The following is a 14385-nucleotide window of genomic DNA, read 5'->3' on the forward strand; positions in this document are numbered from 1 at the left end:
TCAACATATTTGAAAAAAATGCTTATTTCTTTTTAAGATTTTTATGTGTATGCATATGTGTATTCTCTCTCTTACATACACATACAGATACACAGCAACATCCTGAAATTGTGTCCAATAAACTATCTCTTATTCCCTTTGAGGCGAGAGTTTGTTTCTTACAACAACACACATGTTGCTGTAGGTGTTAAATGATGTGAATTTGTGCAACCTTGTAGTGAGATGTATAAGAGAGTTTTAAAGAGCTCTGGACATTTGCAAGACCTATGTTTTATCTACTGAACTATATCACTTATAAGTAACAAAGTTTTTAAAGTGTAAATAGTCCTTTCAGCAAGTGCATACTTGATATAACTACATCATAGTTAACATATTAAAGATGGTGAGCTATAGGAATGGATGGAATTATTCCAGGCAATTACATGGGATGAAGAGCTAAGAAAAATAGGGCTGGAGAATTGAAGAACTTCCATATTTACCGATGGGAAGGGATGAAGCCATGAAGTGTGATGTACATAATTTCATGGACTAGATAAAGCAGGTTTTGATCGTTTCATAGTTTCATTTACAGAAGGGGGAACTCAGGCTAAAAACATTTAGACCTTTCTAGGCCACACAACTACGTGTGTAGTTCTATGTTGACTCCTTGAACTACAGCACATTAATTCTAGAGTAAAACTGGCCCTAAGGAGACACTCCCCTATCAAAAGCTTGAAAAGTCTGGTAAAATTTTACAGAGGGGGCTTGTGGCTATCTATCCAGCAGAGATGTTTAAAAAAAAATGCAAAGGCTCTCAACCATCCTGCAATTAGGATTTTTGAGACATTTCTGTCCAATAGAAAGTCTGTTGGTTTCTACTGATTAACAAGTCTTCATGTTTAGCATTTACTAAGAAATGAACCATTTGACATCCCTACCATTGCCAAAAGCTACCTTCTTCCAGCAAGTTGTCTTTATATCATGCCTTGATATCTCCTTGCATTTCCTGCTCTAACACAACCTTGGACCACAATTTTCCCTTTACCCACCTGGAAAGCACATATTTTATACTGCCAGTGCTAGTATAATTTGCTTTTTTAAAAAATATAGCACATATATTCTGAGATGAATGTCACTTAAAAATGGATTCCTATTTTAAGATCTCCAAACTGTGGGCTATGATGAGACTGAGGACTGGGCAGCTCTTAACTTCAGAAGTCTTTTTGTAGCTTTTTGTGACTGAGTAACTTTCCTTTTGCTAGTCCTTAGAGACCTCAGGAGGGTCCTTCTAATGTGTAAAAAGCTTGGTACTGGAAGTCACTTTCAACAGAGGTATACCACAAAGCACAGTTGTCAGGACAGGGGTGAGATGTGTAAGTTTAAAATCTTAAAGATACAGTGAAGTTAGGTGTGTATAATCTATATTATTTAGTTTTAGATGTTGACTTAGCTATTTATTTATGGAAAACCTCAAATGACCTTTGGTAGTATTTGGCAAAAATAAATATATCATTGAATTCACTATTTTGAATGTGGGTTTATATTGAAAATATAATTTCCTTGTAATTTGGTAAATGTTGGTGAAAATATATTTGTTTATCATTGTAGTTAATACTGGGCATGCAGAGTAAATAGCCTTTGAAACATACAATTTTGACTTCAATAGCTTGTAACAAAGCTGCAGCGGAGGTAATTGACACCCTGGATTATTGGTACAAAGAAAGATAAATACTTAAGAAAAAAGAAATACTAATTACCCTGGTTTTATACTGTAGACTGTTACATTGATCAAATTATTATACTCTATCTTATAAGTAGATAGAATTGCAGTGTTGATAGAAATATAAATCTCACATCTATTTAGAAGTTAAATAAAAGGCAGAATTTGACCAAGTAACTATAAAGAAATACAAGTGAATAAGGACCTTATGCTTTATTATTCCAAAGCTACTTATTAAATATTGATATCTGATCCTAAAATCTATCCATCATGGTGTTGATATCTCTGTTTACAGGTGATATCACTGTGATCCAAACAGTTTAAACTCACTCAGGCAATGAAAGAGGTGATTAGAACACAGGGCATTTAGCTACAAAGCCTTCCAGGACAGCCACAGACCTTTGCTCTGTTTTAAAATTTAATTGAGTTCTTGATCATTTCTTTGTCTATTTTCTTCATTCCTTATGAATTTCATGTATATAATGTGTTTTAATCATATCAACTCTGTATTACCCCTCCCACTCTTGCCTGGCTCCTTCCCTGATCTCCCTTCCAAATTCATGTTCTCTTTTTGTAGCCCACTGAGACCAGTCGGCCTTGCCTCTGTGCATGGGAGTGGGGTCATCCACTGGAGCATGCGCACCCTTCCAGGAGCCACACCCTTTAAGAGAACTGATTCTTTCTACCCCCAGCAGCCTTCAGTTACCAAAGCTCTTCAGCTGGGTGGGGGTGCTTCATGAATTCTTCCCCATTTATGGGGAATGTTGACCCTCTCCTTCTTGAGACAATCATGTGCATACAGCTACAAATTCTGTGAGTTTATGAATGTGACAGCCCTGTTATATCAAGGAAATCTCATTTACCAGCAATCCTCCCAAATCCTTGTCTCTCACAATCTTTCTACACCCTTTCCTACAATGTTTTCTGAGCCATAAGGGAAGGGTTATAATATAGATAATGATATTTAGGGATTGGCGATTCATATTTACTCATTCTCTGTAGTCTGAATAGCTACCAGTCACTGTAACTATCACCCACTGTACAAAGAAACTTGTCTCATGAAAACTGAGGGCTGCTCTAATAGAGATGACAAGTTTGAAGGCAACTTGATACTATTTCCCTTTAGCAAAATTGCAGCAGTAGATTCCTCCTTAGTGTCTATAACCTTCCCAGTATGGGATATTGGCCAGGTGTGTATAGTCAGGAATGAGTTCCAACTTGTGTAGTGGATTGAAAGTCTAATCTGAAAGTGTTTGATTATCTCTAACATCCCTGTGACATTGCAGCAATGGGCATATCTTTGCAAACTGGTCATTGTTGTAGCTCCTAGGATCCAGAGCTGGGTAAGACTGTTGATTTTTTTTTTCATTTGTAGTTTATATAGCATCTTTTGGCACTTTAAAACCTAGCTGCTAGGGAGGAAGTTTCCAGCCTTATTTCTTCATATTCAATGATACAAGTATGTGACACTGTCAGCAATAGCAAATAATCACCAAGTTTTGATGGATAGCAAAGAACAATGCCAGTAGTAGCCTGTTTTGTTTGGAAGGTGCTCTATGGGATACCACCTGGAAAATACCTTGGAGGTTAGTATCGTACATTTGATATTTCATTTGATATGAAGCATTGTTCTTCTGTGTAAGGTAACTCCACTCAAACTCTTGACACACACACACACACACACACACACACACACACACACACACACACACACTTTATTTAAGGGAGCTTCTAAAATAGTAAATTTCTACATGGATTTTTTTCAAACATCTTTAGTTTTTCGATCCCTTTCCTGCTCCCTCTTCTGTTCTGCCCTCCCAGCCCCCTTTCCAGTACCCACCCCCATAATCCGATTCTCCCCCTTATTCCATCTGTGTTCTTTTTCCCCTTAAAATTCCCTCATGGCATTTTCCTAGTTTCCTGACTTCTGCAAGTGCTCCAAGTTAATCACCCACATGTAAAGATTCAAAGCTAGAATCCACATTTGAGAGCGAACATGTGGTGTTTGTATTTGGGGTCTGGGTTACCTTATTCAGAATGTTTTCATTCACCTGAAACTTGCATAGCTGTTGAAAATTTTACACATGTGAATACCACATTATAATTACTCTCAGCTCCCATCCTCCCTTTTCCCTCCCCCATGTCTGTCAACTCTCCCCCTCCTACCTGTCCCCTTCCCACCACATTCATATCTCTTTGCTTTGTTTCTTGACCCATGAGTTTAACTAGGGAAATTTTGTGACCACAGTATGATCTATATATTAGAGCCACAGTTTCCTTCTCCTTTTGTGTATTGTGTGTGGTTATTTTATTCCACGCTTAGCTCAACCCGTGTCTTCTGTAATCCGCTCTAATATATGTCTTAATATTTTCACCCAAACTGTTATACTGAGAACCTTTTAAAATTTCACAGTTCAAATAAAAAATTTAATGTATAGTATTGATATTTTTAAGATATTAAATTTAATATATTTATTATACATAATTAATAATTATAGTATTATAGTTTGCTCTATATATTTGATTGGTAATGATCAAATTAGCATGCTTGCCTTTTTTTTTCTTCTAACACCATCATCCGTGTGTATTGGGTCTTTGTGTATATTAGATTTATTTTCATATGCTCATGGATTTACTTTGAACACCTGAAAGTTGGGTCTAAATTCTATTTGCTCTCCCTTTGCTGCTACACTCACAGCTTCTAGGACTGAGGTTTTAGTCACTTTTAACAGTTAACTTTTCAGCTCTAGCTCTATTCTTCCCCCATGACCATTATTGTAGCGAATATTTAGGCACTCCACCACAGCAAATGTCATTCTAAACTAAAAGGTTGGATTCCTTTGGCTCACAGACATGTTCTTGTGTAGAGCAGGATAATAATAGAGTCTACTCAATACTATTTTTTATAAAAACTATCTGAAGTAATGTATGTAAAGTACTAAGTAGAGTTCTCACCTGACACATGGTCAGGTAATAAAACACATATAAGTTTATTATTTATAGTATTGAATCCATCAGGTGACTTCCTTTTGTTTTGTATATACACAGTGATTATGTATAGACTGGTGTATTAAGGATTTGAAGACAATAAAAGTAAACAGAAACCAGGAATGCAACAGTAACTGATGCACAGCTTCTAATAATTTGCCTTCTGGAGCTAAAGCAAACTTCTTGCTATCTTTATACTCTGGGAAGGTTCAGTGGTTTTAGGAAACTGTGCATAATCACCCTTTCTGTATGGTGATGGTTGATGTTCCTGAGGTGACTTTCTCAGTCTAGAAGTATAAGGGTTAAAGCACATGCTTCAGAGATGTTGTGTGCCTTTCCATGCATCATATAGATAATGACACAATAGAATGTAATGGACATAGAAAAATAGAAGTAAACAAAGGTGCATTCTACAAAAATCCCTGTTCTGGAAAGAAGAGAGAGCTGCAACAAAAGGGATGGTTAAGAATAGTTCTTCCTACACTGCTGTCTGCTTGGGCTTCATCTGCTCCTTAGGGAACATGACTTTAGTGAATCCCCTGTTGAGAGGATTTGGAGACATAGTTCCCATGGCAACAGACTTCAAAGTAACATAAATGCAGAAGCACTTTACTTGCTTGTTCTGTCATCCCAAGAAGAATCCTCTGTGGTACCAGGAGAAATGTCAACTTTTAATGAAGTCTGAGTGGGCTGTCTGTGCCCCAAGGAGTCCCTTTCCTATGGGTCTTATTTCTGGTTTGTAATAATAGTTTATTTTCTTTAATTGTGAGTTAACAACAATGAGACTGAGAGAAAAGTTGGAATTTATCATAATTACCAGGGCAGTGACACATTTCTAAATGTAAGATTTATACTTGAGGTCCCTTGTTACTGAGAGGGTTACTGAAGTAAATTTCATTAAAAGATTTTAAAAATATTTGTTTTGCCTGCATGTATGTATGTGTACCTTCAACATGCCTGATGCTGATTTAGATCAGGAGAGAGTATTAAATTCCCTGGGACTGGATTTATACATGCTTATGAGCCATCATGTGTGTGCTGAGAATTGAACCCTGGTGCTTTGTAATAGCAGCCACTCTTAACCACTGCAGCATTTCTCCAGTCTTGAAATATATTTCACAGCAAGCACTGATATACTTACAAATATCACCCAACACTCATACCTAACATCCATGACTGATACAGGTGTTGCAACTAGCTTGTTAAATGTAACACAAGCAGTTGCTAACAGAATTCTCTTGACAAAAATGACTAGAACAGAGTGTGGCATGTGAAGGACTCCTAACAAGTTCTAATAATTACTGGGAGCCAGGCTGCCTTGAGACTTTCCCTGAGGTCCTGATGTATGGGAAAAGAACTTAGTTCCTTGTCTAAAACTACAAACATATTTGGGAAAGCCAGTAATGGCCTAGGGTCAGGGCCTTCAGGTGCTGAGGTTTTGGATCATAGTAGCTTGACTTTCCTCATCTCTTTGCAGGGCTGTGGCAATCAGCTCCAAGGCTGCTGAGCATTTGATCTGTACTAGTACACTTGAGATATCCTCTGTTCTTTTTGTGCAACATTGCTCAAGTAGCTTCCTGCTGACTTTGTCCCATTTCCCCCATACAAGCTGCATATAAGATGCTGCACTCTTAATAAATGTGATTGCATGAACTATCAGTTTGTACAAAACCTCCCAATCTCAAATTTTCCTGTCTTCTCTTTTTAAAAATCTCATTCTGTGGTTCTTCCTCTCAGGAACCTCTTACTGATGAATGACTTGCTGACCCAGGTTGAATAAGAATGTGTTGGCAGGTTTGTGAGAACCTTCCAGAGAACCAATATGGATAAAGAGTGGAAGACAAACACATTTTTAGCATGTGAGGGTTTGAAGAACTTTTGCTGAAACTACAAGTGTGCACACACACACACACACACACACACGCAAAAAGAAAAAGTGAGGCTGGAAGGGAAATCCTAACTTGTGGTATGATTGAACATGGGCTTTTAGAAATAGGGCATTGATGGTGGGATCAGAAACAAGGAAAGGGTAAAATAGTGAAGGACCCTGATACTGTCTGAGGGTTCAACTATGTGGGGGAGATGAACCTTAGCTAAAGTTTTTTTCTTTTCACCAGTTTTCATTCTTTGATGCTTTCATATGTATATCCCGAGTTTTCACTTATCCCCTCACCCCTCTTCCCTGCTAAGACATCTGCTTCCCAGAAGCACCTGCCTTAATTTGATGTCCTTTAATTATGCTTGCTTGTATGAGTGGAGGGTTATTTACTACAGCTTTGGAGAAACAAGCACGGCTTCAAAGCTCCTCCAGTCACCCTCATTTCTCCAGCCTCCAGTTGCCTCTTTCAATCTACATAACTTTCAGCAAGACTTATCTCTCTCACTCCACTCCTAAATTATATACATTTTATTTTTGTTTCTGCATATCTTTAGAATGTTTAACAAGTCTTATCCATGCATCAGCCTTTATGCTGGGCTCCTCCATTTTTTATGGATCTAATTTGGCCATCACATCACCTTACAATTATTATCTTTATCCCCATTTTGCAGATGGGGAGATTGAAAGTTAATTGTTACTGAACATCTTCTGTACAAATCATGTTCTGCATTTATTCCTAATGGTATATAAGTTGAACAAACTTACTTGCCATCCACCAGTCTGCTAATCCAAGGAACAGTAGAGTCAAGAGTAGAGCTGCTGGATGCTTGGTGATTAAGTGCATAGAACTTTCTGAGTTAGTCTCCATTAGTTCTAAAGCTGACAACAATTTGAGATCCTACAGCATTCTGATGTATGAAGATTATGCTTAAGATACAATCTCTAGAATATGAAATTCTAGGTAATTGATAAATGCAGTTGTTCATGTTTGATTTTCTGACATGGGATCAAACAGCTCTAGGTAAGGGTGTATCCTTCAAGGTCAGGTAAAGAATCTAATGCTTTGTTTAGAACTACTCCCATACCATTTTAAGAACACAAAAACCTATGCTGGACACAGAAATATGTAGCAGTATAGGTAGTTTATTTTTTAAGGAAAGATCCCAGGACTGAAATGAGTGAAATGGAGGAGTCAATGTAAGTATATGGTCTTGGTTAGCTTAGTGGGAGTCTTTGGGATATTGCAAAAGATGTGAACCATTGACTAGTACTTGGCAATAACCACAATTCCAGGTTTGCACAAGCATCTGGATGACTGATGGGTTATCACATGAATTTCATTTTGTGTCTACAGAGACACATGGCAGAAAGTAGGAGATGATTGGTGTAGTCAAGAAGCAAAGTTCTTTGGCCATACCTGGACATAGCTTGTTGCTATAGCAAAAGTAGATCCTTCAGCCAAAAATGATAGGTTGAGTAATAGGGGAGGAGTAATGCATATGTCCAATGCAGAGCACCCCGTGATGGGGCCTGAACTCAGAGCTTGGTAAAATGTTCAAAGTAGAGGGTAGAGGGACCATAGCTACTAGGCAGGGTCAATATTAGAAAATTTATAAGATCCTATAAAAGTATAGAAAGATATTTTGGTCCAGTTACCAAGTACTTGTTCTAAAAATTGCGAATTTCTTATCTCAATGCTGGATCACTTAATTAATAAATTATATCTGAATTACAAGTTACAAACAGCACCCGAAGAGCTTTTCCATCAAATCACTGATACTGAGTACTCTATTAAATTAACTGTTCTCCTTCAGTGTTATCTGACCAGGTCACACCTTTGTTTAATATGGTCCATGGAAGCACACCATCTGTATTACTATTGTGGTATTCAAGTCTCTTCCATGCATGACCCTGGGATGGTATGCCAAGTCTGATGCCCAACTCTGTGCCTGACCTCAAAGGCCAATTAGACTTCTAAGCCATGTAACTTCAGAGGTTGGAGACCCATATTTTATTTTTGGTTTTACCACCAAACAGCTCTATGACTACTGGAGCTTCACCTTTCCCCCTCCTGAAAGTATAGAACTAGATTGGGAGATGCCTGGCTAACTTCCCAGAAAACAAGGGGAGAATTTGAAGAGAAATGTTGATTACAACGTCTTATTCCTGGAGATTCTGATTTATTATGTTCGCACTGGGAGACCAGGATCCACATTTTAAATGAAAAGTGCAATTGTCTAATTGTGCAGCTAGGGTAAAATGATATTTTAAATACTGTTGTAAATTGCCATGGTCCTGGGAGTGAGACTGGACTGTCAGAGGGCCTTGGGCACTGAGGAGGTAAATTTTGTCACAGGAGAGGAATTGGGAAAAGATCAAAGGAAGAGAAACACCGCCAGAATGTCTGGTGGAGAGAAGGGAGACAAGCTACAGCACTTTCTCTGGCTGGGTATCAATTTTAGAGTAACTGTTCATAACTGATGGTGATTACTCACTAATACTAAGCTCAGATTCTGAGAGAAGGCAAGCTGGCTCCTGCCACACATGGTATTCTACAGTTCTTGTGATGAATGGAGATGAAGCAGTCTGTTGAACACCCTCCTCCGAACCAGAACAGCATTTTATTTTTAACCTTTCTGGACCTTATCGTAGATCCAGTCTTCATAATGTCCAAACCATGTCATAGCTTTGAAAAAAAAAAAAAAAAGAGGACCTTACTTTGTATATTTCATTGTTTCCATCAGGAGATAATAAAAGTAGTTTTGACACTAGATTTGGAGTAAGGTGGACCTGGGTTTAGTGTGGTGTCCATAGCTTAACATCTGGAGAGTTGCTTCATATCTAAAGTCATTAGATATGAATGTAGCCCATACGATTCAAGGGTGAAGAAAATGTACCATTGTGTCTGAGAGCATGCACACACACACACACACACACACTGATCCTGCCATGATGGGTTAGACTAAAGTAATAGGATAAAACAGTTTTTTTTAAAATGTGCATTAAATAATGTGTAGTGGACTTTTATTTTCAGTTCTTTACAAAGTAACGAAAGGATGTTAATTGAACACACACATGTAATTTGACAAAAGGGTTTCTGTATTTTAGGCTAGCCTTGAATTGACTATGTAGATAGGGATGATATTGGATCCAACCCCCCACCCACCCACCATGTTCATCCTGCCTCATATTCCCTGTGCTGGAATTACAGACAAGCATAACCCAGCCTGGTTTATGCTGAACTGGGCATTAAACCCAGAGGGCTTCATGTATGCTAGGCAAACACTTGTCAATTAAGTTGCATCCTCAGTTCCTCAACAAATATTTTTGTTAACAAAAGCCCATTCAATTATTATCATGGGTGCAAGCAAAATTTTCTTATTTTTTTATAGACTAATTTCCAGTGTTGTATTGTGACCCCCAGGGAATCTGTCTTCCTAGTCAGGTCCCAGGACTCCAAACCCAGAATACAATTGCTCAGCCCTCGTAAAAGTCGAAGAAGAACCTCAGGTAGAGCTCTTCCTTGGAAATCTTGTTCTCAGCCTTAAGGTACATTCTGGCATGCCCACTTGCATATGAAGTGGAGGTGTCTGCTTTTAGCCAGTCTTTGAGCCTTCCAGAAGGGGATAAGAGCTGGGCAAAAGGCACAGTCCTGGCCACTGGAGCTGAAAGAGGGTGAGTGGTTGGATCTGAGTGAAGATTTGAGAATGATTTCTAAAACTCAGAGAAAAACTCCATCAGTCTTCTGCTCTGCCTGGGAAACCCATTAGCTGGACACCTGGGAAATAGGCTGTCTCCAGCCTCTGAGAGCTCTTTCCAGAGACTGGCACAACTTTGTGAATTTGAACAGAGGCTGGAGTTAGAGGGACACTACAGTACAACCAAATCAAAGGCCAGAGAGTCCCCCTACGGCTCTCTGGGTTCCTCTCTAGCCTCACTGGCATTTGTGTCTTCCCTGAGACAAGGCACTGTGTAACTGCGGCTCAGGCAACCAGAAACCAGACTGCAGAAATTCAGAATCTCTGTGTATGCAATTATCTAGACCCTGGGAGGCGACGGGGAGGGCAGCAGTGTCTCTGTCTTCCCTACAATGACCCTTTTCCTTTGTCTCTCTCAGCAGAATGCCCTGAGGATGGCAGCTGAGAATTCCTCTTTGCCAGAGTTCATCCTGGCAGGCCTGACAGACCAGCCAGAACTCCGCATGCCTCTTTTCTTCTTGTTCTTAGGTTTCTACATGGTCACCGTGTTGGGGAACCTGGGCCTGATTACCCTGATAGGGCTGAACTCTCATTTGCACACCCCCATGTACTTTTTCCTCTTCAACTTGTCTCTCATAGATTTCTGCTATTCCACCGTTATCACACCCAAAATGCTTGTGAGTTTTGTCTCCAAGAAAAACATTATCTCTTACCCTGGGTGTATGACTCAGCTCTTTTTCTTTCTTTTCTTTGTCGTCTCTGAGTCCTTCATCCTGTCGGCAATGGCATATGACAGGTATGTTGCCATCTGTAATCCTCTGATGTACACCGTAACCATGTCTCCCCAGGTGTGCTTACTCCTTTTGCTAGGTGTCTATGTAATGGGATTTGCTGGAGCCATGGCCCACACAGCATTCATGGTGAGACTGACCTTCTGTACTGACAACCTCGTCAACCACTACATGTGTGACATCCTTCCCCTTCTAGAACGCTCTTGCACCAGCACCTATGTGAATGAGCTGGTAGTCTTTGTTGTTGTGGGTATTGACATTGGAGTGCCCACAGTCACCATCTTCATTTCTTATGCCCTCATCCTATCTAGCATCCTCCGCATCAGTTCCACAGAGGGCAGGTCTAAAGCTTTCAGCACCTGCAGCTCCCACATAATTGCAGTTTCTCTGTTTTTTGGGTCAGGTGCATTCATGTATCTCAAACCTTCTTCCCTTTTGCCGATGAACCAGGGGAAAGTGTCCTCCTTGTTTTACACCATTGTGGTGCCCATGCTTAATCCATTAATCTACAGCTTGAGGAATAAGGATGTCAAAATTGCTCTGAAAAAAACATTGAAGAAAATTTCATTTTCCTAAGAAAGGGGGAATGTTTTGAGTAGTCAGTCCTTTCCCCTTCCATATATGACTGGGTTAGCATGTGTGACACAGAGGAAAATTCCACTCTTTCCTGGATGAATTCATCTTCTCTGTTTGAAAGGTTCATTAGAAGATTCTTAAAGCTGATCATATTTAGCAGGCCTTTTGGAGGACCACACAAAACAATTCTTATTACTGAGAGTGGGTGAAGACAGATTTATGGCCCTTCCTGGTGTGTGTGTGTGTGTGTGTGTGTTTGTGTGTGTGTCTTAGCATACAGCAGATAGACCACAGGTTCTATATTTCTCATACTGGTTGCCTTCCATTACGACTTACTTTTTTCCTCTTCAGGCCAATCATGGAACACTTCATTTCAACTGTGAGCTGGGCAAGATGTTAAAGTCTGGTTTTGACTATAGAAATTTTATGCATCTTTTAAGGGCTAATTTTAAATGGAACATTTTTTTTTGCAAGAAGGTAGGAGGTTTAGGATTTTGTTAAGATGGTCTTGATAAAATGTCCAGAAAAGCTATTGAGGCATTTTTATAGATTTTAGAGGAAGTGTGTTATGACCTACAGAGTAGTAGCATGATACCTCTCAAGACAGTGATGTAGAACCTGGATGTTCCAGGGTTTGGTGATGATGTTGCTTGGAAGAACTTACAGAAAATGTTAAGTTTCTGAAGGATGGACATTTTCTTTTGTCAGGAAACAAAGCCCTCTGATTTCAAATTCACTATGTGTTGAGGCTGGTTTTGAACTCTTGATCTTCATGCCTCTACCTCCCAAGAGCTGAGTGGGATTATAGGCATGCACCACCATGCCCAACTCAGTGAAAGAATTTATCACTTCATACAAATTCATTTTCTTATTATAATATTACATTTATAAAAAGCATGGAGAATTCTGCAGCTCAGGGTTATTGGGTTATTAGTTAAGAACCTAGAGAATATTTTAGGAGCACATAAGTGTTTGTGTTACAAGGCATAATCAGGTTAGCTCCACTGTAACCAATTAGTGAAAGAAATGTGCATGGAAAGTTACAAGCTTGTCAGTCCCTTTGTGATTTTTCTCAACCACAATCTTGCTCAAACCTGTGCAAATAATTCTTGCATTGTACTTTTAATCATTTTGTTTGACTGGATTATTTGTTTTCTCCGGGGATTCATGGGGATACCTCCCAGTGAGAGGTGGATGAGCAGATAGACTCCACACTCATAAATTATTAAGCTAATGTCATCATGTGAAACATGGTAGTTACCTTTTGGTTTCTAAGAAACTTATGAACGGTAAATCTTCTTCTTCTTCTCCTCCTCCTTCTTCTTCTCCTTTTTTGGTGAAGTAATGATATGTGAAATGTTCGACTCCAGAAACTATCTTTATAAACAGTCACTTCCATCTCAAAAATGAGAAGTTTGGACAGATGTATAGTTTTACTTTTTGGGTTAATGCAGATCTATGAAGATGAATTTACAGGCGTGAACATGGATACAGGAACGTAGAATTTTGACAAATAGAGCAGGGGGTCAGAAAGAGCCAAGTCTAGAAAAGATGGGAGAGTCAAAGTGGTTTCTAGTTTTTACCCAGTGGTTGTGTAACTTTAACTAAGCCATACTGTATTTCTGAACAAGAAATTAAATTAAATTAAGGGAGTTAATGATAGGCACTCAACAATTCTGTTTTTATTATCTAGGTCTACACTTTTCGTTCATATGCCAGCACTTCTAATAATGGTTATTATGTGAGGTTGGGCAGTCATCACCTTTCTGAGTTCATGTATGTCCACATTAAATAAAAACATGTTTGACCAGATCATTTCTACATTCATTTATAATATGTATTTATTTGTATATTAGCTAGAGAGTAATTGTTTGCTGTATGTGAATGCTAATGCACTGCTGTAAATTAAATGGCAATTAGGAGGTAGAACCTTTGAGAGGTGAAGTCATGAGGGTGAGGCCCTCATGAATAGGATTAGTGCCCTTACCAAGAGGAACACTTGACTCATGCTCTTTTTCATAAGGGCACTAAGAGACTCTGACATCATTTAAAGACACATTAAGAAGGTTCAGTCTGTTAACCAGGAAACTAATTCTCTGGTAGAACAATCCATCTATTGATAACTTGACCTCCTAGTGTCTGGTACTGTGAAAAATAAATTGCTCGTAAGCTGTAAGCTACTCACTGAATAGTTTTTATTACAGTAGTCCAAACAAGCTAAGATGTTTATAGATTTTTATAAATATTACCAAAGAAAGCCATGGAGAATACATTTCCATTTATGCTGGCTTTCTGGTCCTTGTGAAGTCTCATCCAGAGTCCATTTTTAGCCCATCCATTTCTTAGCTGTGTATTTTTATACTCAATGAATGTCCAAGTGTGTATGCATGCCTACATATTTTGCCACAACATTTTTTTTTTGTTTCTATACCATGAGAATCTTATTTAAAATGTATCTTCTGACAAAAATTTATCAGAAGAGGAAGAAATTGTTATAAGTATAAATAAATGAATAAGAAAGAAAGAATGATGAATTTTCAAGGTTGTAGTTATGGAAAAAAGAGGTAAGGAGAGAATGCAAAATAAAAAAGCTTACCATTGTCTACCAGACTATGCCCACCAAGAAAGACATGGCTCACAGAAAGACTTGTTTCTCATCCTTGCCTCTGACTCAACTATCACAGTTGCATAACATTCCATCATAAGGATATATTCTGTGTAATTAGTAATCTTCTATTATTGTACATTAGGTTA

At 38.7% G+C, this 14385-nt stretch overlaps 2 protein-coding genes across 2 annotated transcripts in view; one reads left to right on the plus strand and one right to left on the minus strand.

Annotated features, from left to right (window-relative positions):
* Spa17 (sperm autoantigenic protein 17) overlaps positions 1-14385 on the minus strand; it is a 380810-nt gene that overhangs the window by 253523 nt on the left and 112902 nt on the right. The window lies entirely within an intron of this gene.
* On the plus strand, positions 10681-11631 carry LOC127231533 (olfactory receptor 145). Its single transcript, XM_051197116.1, has one exon. The coding sequence runs from the start codon at positions 10699-10701 to the stop codon at positions 11629-11631; it is 933 nt and encodes a 310-aa protein (XP_051053073.1). The 5' UTR covers positions 10681-10698.

The sequence above is a fragment of the Phodopus roborovskii genome, unplaced genomic scaffold, assembly GCF_943737965.1.
Source record: "Phodopus roborovskii unplaced genomic scaffold, PHOROB, whole genome shotgun sequence".
Classification (NCBI taxonomy): Eukaryota; Metazoa; Chordata; class Mammalia; order Rodentia; family Cricetidae; genus Phodopus; species Phodopus roborovskii.